Genomic DNA, 14016 nt, shown 5'->3' with positions numbered 1-14016 from the left:
AGGAGTGTAAGAGAAACAACATCAACTAGATACGATGTATAAGAAAACAAGTTGATCTATTGTGCATGTGCCCGTTTAAAAGACCAAATTATTCTAATGCAAAAACGCAAAAAATGTGTACACAAAGCAAATTATGAATCACTACCTGTGAAGCCAATTACCTCATGCATATATGGATCAACGAGGATTTCGAATGGTCCCACTGCTAGAGCAATGTTTGGAGATGCAGTTGGAATGGTCAGCATGTAATGGAAGGTCTTCTTTCTCATATCATGAGTGTAGATGGTTTCTATTAGATCCCCATTGGAGACAGCCACCATAGCTGCATCAACAGTGAACTCCAGTTTCCATGTGCATAGCTCTGAGTAAGAGTCTACACAAGGGAACCAAAATCTGTTGGGGAAGAGGAAGCACATTAAATATCACACTTTCATTTACCACCTTCAAAAACTTCAGTAATTTGATTTTGTATACTCCAGTTTTAACAATTAACCATTCTGCAGTGTTTTGGATCAATGATAATGAAGCATTCGAAGACTGGAAAGCCTTCAAGCATAGGATTACAAAATTGAAGGTGACGTGGCACTGTGGACAGAATTACACTAAGCCAGAGGTCTTCAAACAGTTTTGCTCTGAGGTCCCCCTGACCTCCCCCCCCCCCCCGCCAAAGCAAAATGCCTGTAAATCGGGACCCCCCAAAACTTTATGGCACAGACTGTGAGAGCAGGAGATGCATGGCCAGCGCTTTTGAGATCATTTCATGGATACTTTTTCTGTAGTCTGCAATTCACGATAAAGGTGACACTAACAAAAGGCTGAAATCTTCTGACAAAAACTGAAATTGACTAAAAAAAATGAGCTTCCCATAATTTGAGTGTAGTGAGCCCTCATACTCCTGGGCCACAATGGAAGTGCAACTAATGCACTAATGATAGCTGCAGCCCTAAGTAGCAGTCATCTCCTCTGCCTCTTTCATCCCTTCCCCACCATCCCTGACCCCCACTCCAATATTGAAACATGCTCTTTTTTTTTTTTTTATAGAAGGAAGAGTTTTATGAAGTGCAGACTCAGGTCTAGGGCATCTCACATGAGCACTATTTACATTACACAAGGTCAGATTCATTTATTTTTTTAAGCACTGGCCGATTAAGTGATTTGTTCAGAATCACAGAAAATTGAGCTCACACCAGGAACTGAGCCGGGTTCCAAAATAGGCAGCTCCCACCATTAGGCCACATCTCCATTTTAGGAAAATAATGAGCTTCAACGTGTTGTCCCCGCCTTTTCGCAGCAAAGGTGGACTCAGCTTTATGATCCCAAGGAAAAGTAACCCGCTGTCATAGTTGTGATCCAGGGAATCCCTCAGACCCCGGAACCCAGTGGGTCCTGCAGACCTGCTTCACTAATAGCAGCAACACATCTTTACTAGAAGCGACATCGACGCTTGAGCAAAAACGGGGCTTTTTATTTGCAGCTATCGTGCTGTAATAGGATCTTTTTTAAAACACGAAGGTTTGCCATCGATGCAATCTCTTCTAAGCACTGTTCGGTACAAATATATCAGAACATGTATGCCCATTATAAAATTTGAAAGTTCGCCATCAAAGCAACTTATCGCTGACCTTTCTGATTGTTTTTAATCAAGAAACCAGACATTGTGACATCAAACTATATAACCGTCATATATATAATAATCATCGGCCATCAAAAATTGTAAAATTTCCCCGCGTGCATTTGCTTCAACCTGTGGTAGAACCGCATCAGATATTACAAGAAGTTTCAGTGGCCATTCCTGACGAAGGCACTGCTGGCGCCGAAACACGCGAAGTTTAATTATTGCCACTTTTTATTGTTACTTTCAAACTGTTAATACAATATGTCAATTGTAATTAAACAAATTAAAATGTTATGATCATTGAGAATGTATTATGTATTATCGATAATTTGATATATTTTTAACAAGATTTTGTCTTTGTGTCTTTTTTTAAAAAACTATATGAATTTTACTTGTATTTGCTATAATTAAAGTAAATGGTTGAATACTCCTTTGTTAGTTACACTGAGCTTTTTTCTTATTATTTTCACTGTTGTGTATAACTTGTTCCATTGTGACAAATTGTAGATTGCCTAGAAACGTTATTTTCAACTGCATATTTTCCCTGTCCTAGGAACTGTACTTGTGTACGTACAGGGGGTCCTTGATACCAACTTTTTCTCCATTCCCCTCGCCGCCATCTCTTAGATGCTCAAACTAAGGTGTCTCCTCTGGTTGAATTTTCTCCACCTGTGGGCCCTTGTTCTGTAGCCCAATGCAACACTAACTTAGCAAGTGTGCATTGCCCCCCCCCCCTTCCCCCATACAAGCAAGGAAGGATGGTAAAACAGCCATAACTGGGGTCAGTCAGAGCCGTTGGAATTATGTAATTTGGGGGCCACTGTTTTTTCTGCATAATTATGGATTTGCCGTATTTGCCACATACTTAACATCTGCTGCATAATTTGTAGATTTGAACAAAAAATCGTTTCGAGTTCACACAGATCAAACGATACCATAAACACTGCAACATGTGATGCTGCTCAGAAGAAAGCCCTTCGCAAAGGATGACTGGTCACCTTTCTGATGCTTATTGCTATATTTGGGTATTAAACCGGTATTAATGAAGTGGACCTATGCCCATGTTACCAAATGTAAAAAATACCAAAGTAATATAATCACGAAATGTGCTGCATTATGCCGTATAATTTGCCTTTTCTTGCCACATAATTTAGTCAACCCTGCCACATGACTGGGTCTTCCCCTGGTGCATAATTCCAGTGACCGTGGCTTAATCTGGTCCCACATACCGATCTACCAAAGATAAAAGCTGCCTGGGAAACAGTATATGCTTTAACTGATGGAGTCACAGTGCTTTTTACCACAGGCTGGGACCTTGTAGCAATATACATTCACAAGTTGCTATTCCCAGTGTGAAAACCAGGATTCAGTTTGGTGGCTCTCTACTCACATACACACATCTCAAGTGACTGCATTAGCTAAACATGGTTTATAATGTAAAAGGGTACATTTTCAACAGATTAGTTTAACTTGCATTGATTTGTTCATTTAATGTGTATGTGGCAGTGCTTAATTTGTAAACCTATTGCCCCTGCCAGCACTGCCAATGAGGATACCAACACAACAACTAACCATCACACTCCTACAAGTGTGACAGTTCAGACTATTCCATGCCACCCAAAGCTATAAGTATAGCTTGGGCAGCAGGTATTAGCCATTTTTCATTAATATTAAATTATTAAATAACTGTTTTATGTTCATTTCAAAATTGCACAAACAGCACCATCATGTGGCAGACTGTGATAAGTACCATTGTTGACAATTAAATGTAGATGAAGGGAGCCTGGAAACACGTACGATAGATAGCATTGTTGCTTCAAGATCATCTTGGTTTACAGGTCCTTGCACAAGCATTTGCACCCCCTAGAAATGCAGTCAAGGACTCCCCGGGTGGTGCGCCCCACAGTTTAAAGACCTGGGCACTAAGCCCTTATTAAGAATTCGACAGGTTTTATTACAGGGGTACTGGCGGGGTGAATTTTCAATTTCTGGATGGTATTTGAGCACCAATATCAAACAGAATTTGAAATAACAGGACAGACCAGGAAATATTGCATCCTTCGTGTGGGTTTTCCAATTCTGGTGTAAAACCCACAGAAAATGTCTGCCTGTACTGTGCAGTTGGAATATGTCTGGAACAGTCTGGTAGGGGCTGGTGGGTGGGGCAGAGGAGAAAGGTTTGAGTCTGGCTGTGGGGAGCAACATCTGGCCCCTCCATACTGCTGCAGGGGTCAGGAGAGGGCAAGGCTGCGATGCTGCCTACACAAAAAGACAGGCCCGGCGACTCCAAGTTTAGAATTAAAGTGTCCAACGATTGCAGACCCATAATTCCAGACCCAAAGAGACCTGAAATTCAGGATGATGGACACTCACTGGGTGTTATCGCGATGGGTGGAATTCTACCGCTCATAATAAGGGTGTTAGTGTGAAATCCTGACTACTAATGCTCAAATTCTTTTCGCATTGGCAGTAAACAAGTAGTTACTGGTCTGGGCCGAGATTCCCCCTTGAATAGGACATCCTCCATCAATCTCTGTGCTTGCCTTTCTGAGCACATCAATATTGCTTTTGTCTTTGGTACAGTCTCCAGAACCAGAGCTGGTGTTGGTACTGGCATTGGTGGAAGCACTATTGTTGAACTCTGGGTACTGTTGCGGCTTGAGCTAAAGCTGGAGGAGTGCCTTATTGAGGATTCCTTAAGTTGGATGCTGCTGCAGCTTCATGGGACCCAAAGGTACACTAGAGGGAACTGGGGTGCCATCAAACAGCGCCAGAGTGGCCTATGAGAGGGCTATCACTGTCGATCGTTTGGCTTTGGGCACTGATAACTGGAAGCAGGATTGGTGCTGGGGCAGGGATCGACACAGAGGGCTATATTGGTTATTTCACTCGCTGGAGTGATATCAACCAACTCCAACCGGGAGGAGAACTCTCAGGGCTTGAGGAGGGGATCGGCCCCAAGAACTACCACGACAACAAGAATGACATCAGGGCATGGAGTAGTCTAGCTTGCACAGCTTTTTATGCTCCCTCTTCTTTTCTTTGAACAATGTGGAGGAGGGGGACAATACAGACTTGGACTGCGACCTGGAACAAGAATGGCACCACGATCACAGTCCATCGCCCGCACTATTAATTATCTCGACGTCAATTTCCTTTATGGGTTTGGAGTGCATGAGGCTGACAGCACAACTTGAAGTCATGCTTAGGCACCAAGCAGCCCCTTGGGGTCTAGAAATGAACATCTGTCCATAGCAGGAGTGACCTGGTTTGCATCCAGGCTTCTCAGGTGGTGACATCCTACCAAGCAAGAAAAACTATAGTACTATTTAGAATGTTTGTGAAAGATGTTCCATAGAGAGCCGTTCTGGATCCACGTTGAAGGCACGGAAAAAAAATCTATATGGTCCAGCTGATCTCATGTCTAGAACTAAGCAGGAGCTAAATGCCACCTGCCGGTGCAGAAAAGTGATTTCAACGTGTCTGGATCCAATCTAGCATCTCAGGATATTCAAAGGATGAGGAATATGCAAGTAGATCTTTTACCATGCAATAAGAAAACTACTACGCCAGAGACTGTCACTGTACTTAGAGCAGTGTTCTTCAATCTGTGGGGCGCGCCCCCCTGGGGGGGCGCGACACCTTCCCAGGGGGGGCGCGTCCTCCACTGCAAACCCTTTGTTCCCTCCATGCAAATCTTAGAGGACTCCGGTATGTGGAAGGGGGAGGGGGGAGATCGATGGGGCAGAAGGTGCCCGTCCTTTTGTCTGGGTAACTCTCCCAGGAGGGGGTTAATTCACGGAGCTGTTAGCTTCAGCTAAAGTGTGAGGCAAGGAGTCTCCTCTGCTAAAAACGAAAACAAACAGACACGCTTTCGGTTTTAGCAGAGGAGACCCCTCGCCTCCCACTGCAGCTGAAGCATTTCAGCTCTTGAAATTAACCCCCTCCTGGGAGAGTTAGCTCTTCCCAGAACAGAGACAGTTTCCAGAGTTCGAGTCTCGGCATTGAAACTGAACATCCTGTGATTCTGGGCAAATCACTTAATCTCCCCGTGCCTAACAAAGAAAATGAATATGTCCTGATTACAGATGGACACATTCATTTTTAGGCATGGGGTGAATACTTGATTTGCCCAGAATCACAGGATGTTTGAGCCTCCCACCAGATTCAACCTTGGTCCCCAGCTTCAAATTCGGCCGCTCCAACCGTTAAGCCTCATCCTCTCATGGAAGGAAGACAGTTACACAAGACTGCAGATAAGGCGAGGAATACTTTTTTATGTATATATTAAAGAATTGCTGACAATGCATTTTGCAGACAGCTGTGGTGTCAACCAGACCTAAAAAGAGACTGGCAGTTCACTGTGGCTCATGTCGCTCTTAAGGGAGGGTTTAATTGTGAAGATTTCACAAATGTCATGAAAAAGCGTTTTTGTTCAGTGCTGAAAATAGAAATATATGTACCTTAGAGACCCATAATTTGAGGACGATGGCATAAGGGAGCGGAGTGAGGGGGGAAGAGTCCAGAAGAGCAGCAGGACGAGAAGCGGAGTGAATTACAGACACCCTATCATTTAATATATATTTTTTTTTTTTACATATGCTGCACAGAAGTGTCGACGGAAAAATGTGATGGGCAAGCTTTTCTAACTTCCTTACTCTGTATTAAACCGACTGCATTTTAAGCTTGCTTTGGAGGTAAAGGCACTTGCTGCGTAGGTCTGTGTGCATCCAGCAGGTTTCAGGGTGTGATACTGGTGAGATAACTCTGGTAAATGACGCATTTGCTGGAGAGATCAGAGTGCACCCGTTTGACATGTCAAAATCATCACAAAATAGCTCAGAGGGTTAATGTACCTTTTGCAGAGCTCTACGTTTAAGCTACTTATTTTAATGTTTTGTTAAGTAGTTTGGTGGGCTAATGATTTTCTTTAAGAGGTCCTTGTGTAAACTGCAAGCTTACACTCTCAATAAAATGACCCAGTCATGTTCACTCTTTAAAGGACTCCATGTAGCCTGCGGAGTCTTAACTTTTAAACTCAATATTTTGATATTGTAAGATTGTTAATATGGGTTTTAATGGGTAGTGATAAATACTTATTATGTGCCAAAAAATGCAGTTTGTATCATCTGTTCTATGAACGATTATAAATAATGTACCTGCACACATTATATATATATATATATATATATATATATATATATATATATATATATATATATATTCTGCGAGCGCATCGGTTCAGGCTTCCCGGGAGTTGCAGCGCTCGTCATGGGTGCCTCTCCCTACGGCGGAACCACGCTGTTTTCAATATTAAACACATTACTTCTTTTATGAAAGATTTGGGGCGCACACCTTAAGTTTTCTACTGCAAAGTGCTTAAATTCAGGATCATATCATCATTACAGGATAAAAGCGAGTGATTTATGCGTTTCGGGGCACCTTGGTCACGATTCTACGCGTTTCAATGTCCCTGTCCCCTTGGTATATATAGTATTTTTGCTGACCATGCATAGATGTCATGTTTTACACAGTTACACAAGCTGAGAAAATAAATCAATTTCTGTAAATCTCAGCAACGTATGGATTTACGCTGCAAGGGATTTCTTTGGTTCTCTTGCTAGGCTGCTTGGTGCGGTGGCCAGGTATGATATACAGTTTATTATCAGTCATTGATCAATCAGGCAGCCCTAGAAAACAAGTGGTGTTTTGAGCTGTGTAATAAGCCTCTGTCATTTCACCACACCCACCCACTCACAAACCTGCAGTTTACTAAACACTCTTATTGTATTGAATGGTATTCGCTGAATATGCCCGGAATGTGCGAGTGGCGGTCGAGTCCAGAAATTTCTGTCAGGTGGTGGGGGGGGCCAACATCTAAAAAAATTCAGCTGGGGGGGCTCAACCTACAAAAGTTTAAGACCTCTGACTTAGAGGAACGTGAGAGTTTCCATTTGCTTTCGCATTACCTAATGTCCCACCAAAGCAAACAACGGTGCAGGGAAACAGCACATGATTTCCAAAGTGAGAGCGAGGCTAGTGTAAAAGAGCAGACAGAAAACTAAGAGCATAGAGGGTGATGTGTAAAGAACTACAATACAACAAAATAGCAACATATACGGACAAAAAATCGACCTGTGCATGCAAAAATTACAAGAGCTTGTAAATGCTGATATGCAGCCGTCTGCCTTCCCTTGAGTTCAGTCTTAAATAAGCTATAAGAAGTCATATCAGCATTCTGATAATTTGCCCATCATAGACACTTAGGACTAGGGATTGGAAGAAAACATTTTATCATGTTTAGGGTCCAATTTGATAAACCTTTCTCTGTAACCTAACAACGTGGGGCCAGTGCCAGTGGTCATTAATGATTGTTATGACAAAGTCATCCAGTAACAACTAATTGGTCACATTTCCTTCAAAACAAACAGGCATTGGCAAAGCTAAAAGGTTTCATCTTTGAGACCTATTGCTTGTGCCAATGCCTTTGCGTGATGCTGTACAGCATCTGCAAGATGCTGTGCAGCGTGGCCAAAAAGCAGGGGGGAAAAATAAAAAAGGAACACAACACGGCCAAAGCAGCCGGGCGTAATTTTGTAGAAGCAATTGCATGAGGATGTATAAGCATTATTATGCATGTGCTCCTACAAAATTATAGCAATAATACATATAGCCCACAGACCGGTTTGTAAACAAATCGACAATATCTAATAGTCAGAATTGGAACGGACATGATCCAACTCCTGACAACAGGGGTCCCTACACACATCATTTCTGTAGAAGAAATCTAGCAGTGCTCGATTAATTTAACATGACATTTGATTATATGAATGGCAGCCACATACAATAGCTGACATGAAGTGTATAAAATATATTTCCTGCACACTTTGTCTAACTAAAGTCACCTCATTGTACCCAATCAAAAGCAATATTATGTTACTTCCGATACTGTGGTGCCCTGATTCCAACGTTAGAAACATGCCGCAGTTTACGTATTTTGAGTCTGATAGTAGGAAAAATAAATCACAATACCATGAACAAATAAAAATAAGCCATGCCAACTTTACCTTGTAGAATTCTGATATCCATATGAAAAGACATGTGCACTCCTTTCAGCCATGCTTCCTTCCACATTGGGCACAACAAAATGGAGACCACCTTTGGGCTGGTCCAAAGAAAACTCAATGTACACTTTCAGAACCTTTAGCTCTACAACAACAAGCAAAACAAATGTTCTTTATTTCACATAAATATACATTATTTTGTGCAACAATTTTATTAAAATGAAATCAATCAATATTTCTGATAGTCTTCCAACCACAGATTCCTCACCTTTTGAATACTTCTCAGGTGTCAGTCTGGATCTGGAAATTTGTAAGCAGTACCCCTGCACACCATCACGTGGCACCATGAGACTCCACTCTGGACGTGAGGTGTGCAGCCCTAAATAGGTGCCCCTCATGCCCCCAAGAGACGCAAAACCAGAGCTACCTTTTTCTCTCTCGAACCATTTTATTTCCCAAAATATTCTACCAGTGTCTAGAAGAAAATTTCACCTCCCAAATTTACCGGGTTCAAACCCTGTGTGGAATGTTGCAGACAGATGTCTGGGTAGGACCAACACATGGTTTGACTGTTGAGCCTGGGGTCAGACCACGACACCATGGACTGCAGCAACTGACCCTTGATGCACCTCAAACCCATCAGAGACCCCGACATGATGCTCTTGGAGCCAAAACATCGCTAGACCCCGAATCGCAATCTATCAAATTCCAAGGACAGGTTTCAGTCCTGCTCCTCAAGCTGTTGCTGTGACAGATCATCATAGCAATTCAAATCTTTGGGTAAGTGTAGGAAGTTGTCTCTTTATATGGTGGACCATAAAGAGGTACACTGTGTAAAGAGTCCAGGCCAATCCCACAAGAATTACAGAGGCACAGATGACACTACAAATTCTCTCTTCTGTGGTATCATGGGCGAGCAGTTAGGCATACCAGAGGGTAGTGCCAAACATATATATATATATAAAAAAAACAAAAACAAAAAAACACACACACACACACACACACACACACACACACACACACACACACACACACACACACACACACACACACACACACACACACACACACACACACACACACACACACACACACACACACACACACACACACACACACACACACACACACACACACACACACACACACACACACACACACACACACACACACACACACACACACACACACACACACACACACACACACACACACACACACACACACACACACACACACACACACACACACACACACACACACACACACACACACACACACACACACACACACACACACACACACACACACACACACACACACACACACACACACACACACACACACACACACACACACACACACACACACACACACACACACACACACACACACACACACACACACACACACACACACACACACACACACACACACACACACACACACACACACACACACACACACACACACACACACACACACACACACACACACACACACACACACACACACACACACACACACACACACACACACACACACACACACACACACACACACACACACACACACACACACACACACACACACACACACACACACACACACACACACACACACACACACACACACACACACACACACACACACACACACACACACACACACACACACACACACACACACACACACACACACACACACACACACACACACACACACACACACACACACACACACACACACACACACACACACACACACACACACACACACACACACACACACACACACACACACACACACACACACACACACACACACACACACACACACACACACACACACACACACACACACACACACACACACACACACACACACACACACACACACACACACACACACACACACAAAATCCGACACCAATTTAGGGTAATAACACATACTTTTATATAAATTTAGATACCAAGATCATCATAATCTGGTGAGTAGTTATCAAGATACGAATTTTTAACATTTTCAAAAATCAGCAATATTATCCTATGGAGGAAAAACATGTATTGAATTCAGGCACTTAGCAGCAACTTAGGGTTCTTCAGGACGTAAAGTGAGTATGGGGCAAGGTCCAAGGCCACACTAACAGGTCACCTTGGAAGGCTAGGGGGTGTCCAGGTGCAGAGGTGTGTCACGACGTCGGGTTTCCCATTTACTTCAAAGGGAGAACAGTCCAGTCAGAAAGAGGCTGCAGGAGACGACTGGAAGTCTAGTCTGGGCAAACCCAAGGGCAGGCTTAGCTCTTTTAGGTCTCAGGTCCCCGTTGGCACTGTCATTTTTCAGAAGAGGGGCAAATAGGGCTGCTTGGCCACTCACAAAGTGGGTCTCACTGTCCCTGAAGTACCTTGCCGTACAGGTTGGTCTTACTCGGCGTTGGTATCCGGACTGCGCACAACAACTCTAGCCTGCAACAAGGGGTCCAGTTCACGGGTATTGGTCCTGGGTGGCTCCAGTTGGTCCTGGTGCCCTCTAACTCAGTGGAAGGACAGATCAGACCTTCAGGGGTCCGGGTCCTCTTCCTGGGGAGCTGCTGCATCGAGCTAAGGTGGTAGGGAGGAGGAGGAACGACAACTCCCTGGACCGCACCATGCGTCTTTGATGCAAGTGTCTGCAGGGGAGTAGCTCCTCTACTCTAAGGGAGTTTATTCAGGCAATTGGCGTAGCACTGGCAGCCCTCCAGTTTCTTGGAGACTGCACAGCAGCAGGACGAGCAGTAGGACGAGTCAGCTTCTTTTACAACTGTTGGGGGCAGCAGTCAGGCAGGCAGAGCTGGAGCCAAGTCAGTTGTTGCTCCTCTGTTCTCGTGGCAGGACTCTTCTTCATCCACTCCTCTTCATCCGTCAAAATGTGAAGATCTGGCATCAGGGGGTCCCCTAAATACTCAATTTAGGGGCATTAAGAGGAGTGATCAGTAGTAGCCAATGGGCTACTTACCTCAGGGGTCACTACACCCCTTAGATGGCCACTTCCTGTGGGGAGTAGCATTCACCGTGTGCCATAATTCCTAAATCCACCACACACAAGATGGTGGAATCTCTAAAGTCGTATTCACTTCCAGCAGGTCACCCTAGAGATGGGAGATGCGTCTAGCCTGGCAATGCAACACGCCTACTGCATAGCTAATTTTCCCACCTTGTCCAGGTGCCAAATGGGCCAGGTCAAGGGGCTTGGAAGTTTGGCATACTCTCCTGTGAGGGAAGCCAGATTAGCATACCAAAGGCAGTGGGCTCTTTGAAGCTCCCTGCCTTGGTATGGTAATTTGCAGGTCATCCTGTCGGAAATGGTGTAAACACCCTCTGCCAGAGCAGGCTTTGTTTCAGTCCGCCTGAAAGCAGAGGCCCTCACTCACGAGGGTCAAAAACTCGTCTGTGGCAGCAGGCTGGCTAAAACCAGTCCATCAGCACCTTAGTAATTGTTAGGTTTTCATGTGGCACCTCAAAGGTGCCCTCTGAGTGCATGTATGAATAAATCCATCACTGGAAATCAGTGTAGGCTTAATAATACGAGATGTTTGATACCAAACACCTTATGTTTCAGTTAAGTCATTATGTATCTGGGGGAACCCATTTTTGACCAGTGCCCAGTACATACCTTGAGATGGTTTCCATGCTCACTTTTAATATCCAGTAATAGAACTAGACATCACAGGGGAATATCTACTTATGCAGATATGCCCTCACATCAAATATATTGCACACTGCCTTAGGGCTTAAAGGCATGCTGTAGGAGTGACTTACATATATCAGATGCAGTGACTTTGGCATGACACACCGGAGTGTGTCATGACACGTTTTCGCTCCTGGTTTGCAAAATGTCACGCATCCTGCAATGGCAGTCTGTGTTGGATTTGTATGTGGGTCCCTTAAGGTGACATAAGATATGCTGCAGCTCTTAGGGGCCCTCTTCAGTAACCATGCCATAGGTACCTGGGGTACCATTTACTAGGGTTTACAGGGGTGCTAAAGAACTATGCCACTTGTAGCACAATTATACATCACCTTGTTTTAGGGAAGGATCACTTGCACTGAGGTCTGGTTAGTAGGCCTCAGTGCACTGTCACAGTGGAAAATCAGCATCTAGTAGCTAAAAAGAGGGCAAAGAGTGGGGGAGTAACTGCAGAAAAATCCTAGTCTTCTACAGTAAGTCCATGCAAAAGCAGTACTGGGACCCATCCTGCTACTCTGGATCACTTGAGAAGAAACGAGGGAATTGGGTTGCACTCCCAAAGTGATTTCACTTCCGAGCAGATTACAACCCCTGTCCTACCGCAACCCGAATTTCCCAGGCCATAGCGACACCGCAGAAAATTAAGGTATTTTGTGAAGCCATGCTGCAGCTTTTTGGTACATTACTAAATTCCTCTGGTGCGCCTTCAGGCCCAAAGCTGCCAAGAGCCGGGCCTCCCAACTGGGTATCAGTCGGCAGGGCCACTCTCGGTGCAAGTTGGGGTCTCTGGCTTCATTTTAGGGAGCAGTCTAATATCGGCGCTGGTTCCTTGGCCAGTGCCACATCCTACGATGTACACTATCCACCAACGCTGGAGCCATCGACTTCGGACAACGGACTACCCATAGTGCTGTTATATGTTGAGACCAGGCTGCACACACATTTAACTGAGACACAGTCCTTCGGTCACACTTCTGATTCTGATTCAGTACCTTTGCCGTCAGGAAGAACCCTTGATCTTCACTAATTATTTGGCACAGACTCTGACAATTGTAGCTATGATGGTGGGAATAATTTGCACAGCCATACCACTGTTTCTCTTTGCAGGCACGCCACTATGTCATCCACTGGCCTTTCAGGTAACAGCCAGGCCAGTCTCATTGACATACAATTTGATGGTAACAGACTTTTTGGGAATAAAGCAAACTCAGCCCTAGACGCTTGAAAGACAGCATGGCCACAGCATGCTCCCTGGGTTGCACTGCTCCTACATGCTAGCCACATCAGCAATTTTGCCCTCTCTGCTATATTGGGGAATTCGAGTATCACTTACAACCTCAGCTAGTACAAAAAGACACACAAACGATGGACAGAACGAGGAACAAATCAAACATTCACCCCCATTCAAGAGATCTGGGTTAAATCCATAGTTCTTTCGTTCACCATGACACCACAGAGTAGACCCAGTCATATGCAAATCAGTCTTGACCCTGCTCCTCATGTTTATGTTTAGTTGCTTATAAAGCGCTCAAATGCCGAAGCGTCTTGGCGCCGAGGTGTGAGGGCAGAAAAAAGTTTGTTGACGAGGCCTATGTGGCTGTAAAGAGGCAC

The 14016-nt window shown here is 44.3% G+C and overlaps 1 protein-coding gene across 2 annotated transcripts in view; it reads right to left on the bottom strand.

The window, feature by feature from the left end:
• The window catches only part of TAF2 (TATA-box binding protein associated factor 2), a 658862-nt gene that overhangs the window by 585259 nt on the left and 59587 nt on the right, over positions 1-14016 (bottom strand). For both annotated transcript variants that reach the window (XM_078686838.1, XM_078686839.1), the window contains exons 5-6: positions 8683-8824; positions 162-393 (exon numbers count right to left, since the gene is read on the bottom strand). In XM_078686838.1, coding sequence (XP_078542964.1) covers positions 162-393; positions 8683-8824 — 374 coding nt within the window. The remainder of the gene's footprint in view (positions 1-161; positions 394-8682; positions 8825-14016) is intronic.

This window comes from Lissotriton helveticus, chromosome 4_1 (genome assembly GCF_964261635.1).
Source record: "Lissotriton helveticus chromosome 4_1, aLisHel1.1, whole genome shotgun sequence".
Classification (NCBI taxonomy): domain Eukaryota; kingdom Metazoa; phylum Chordata; class Amphibia; order Caudata; family Salamandridae; genus Lissotriton; species Lissotriton helveticus.
This window is presented reverse-complemented; position numbering and strand designations above follow the sequence as displayed.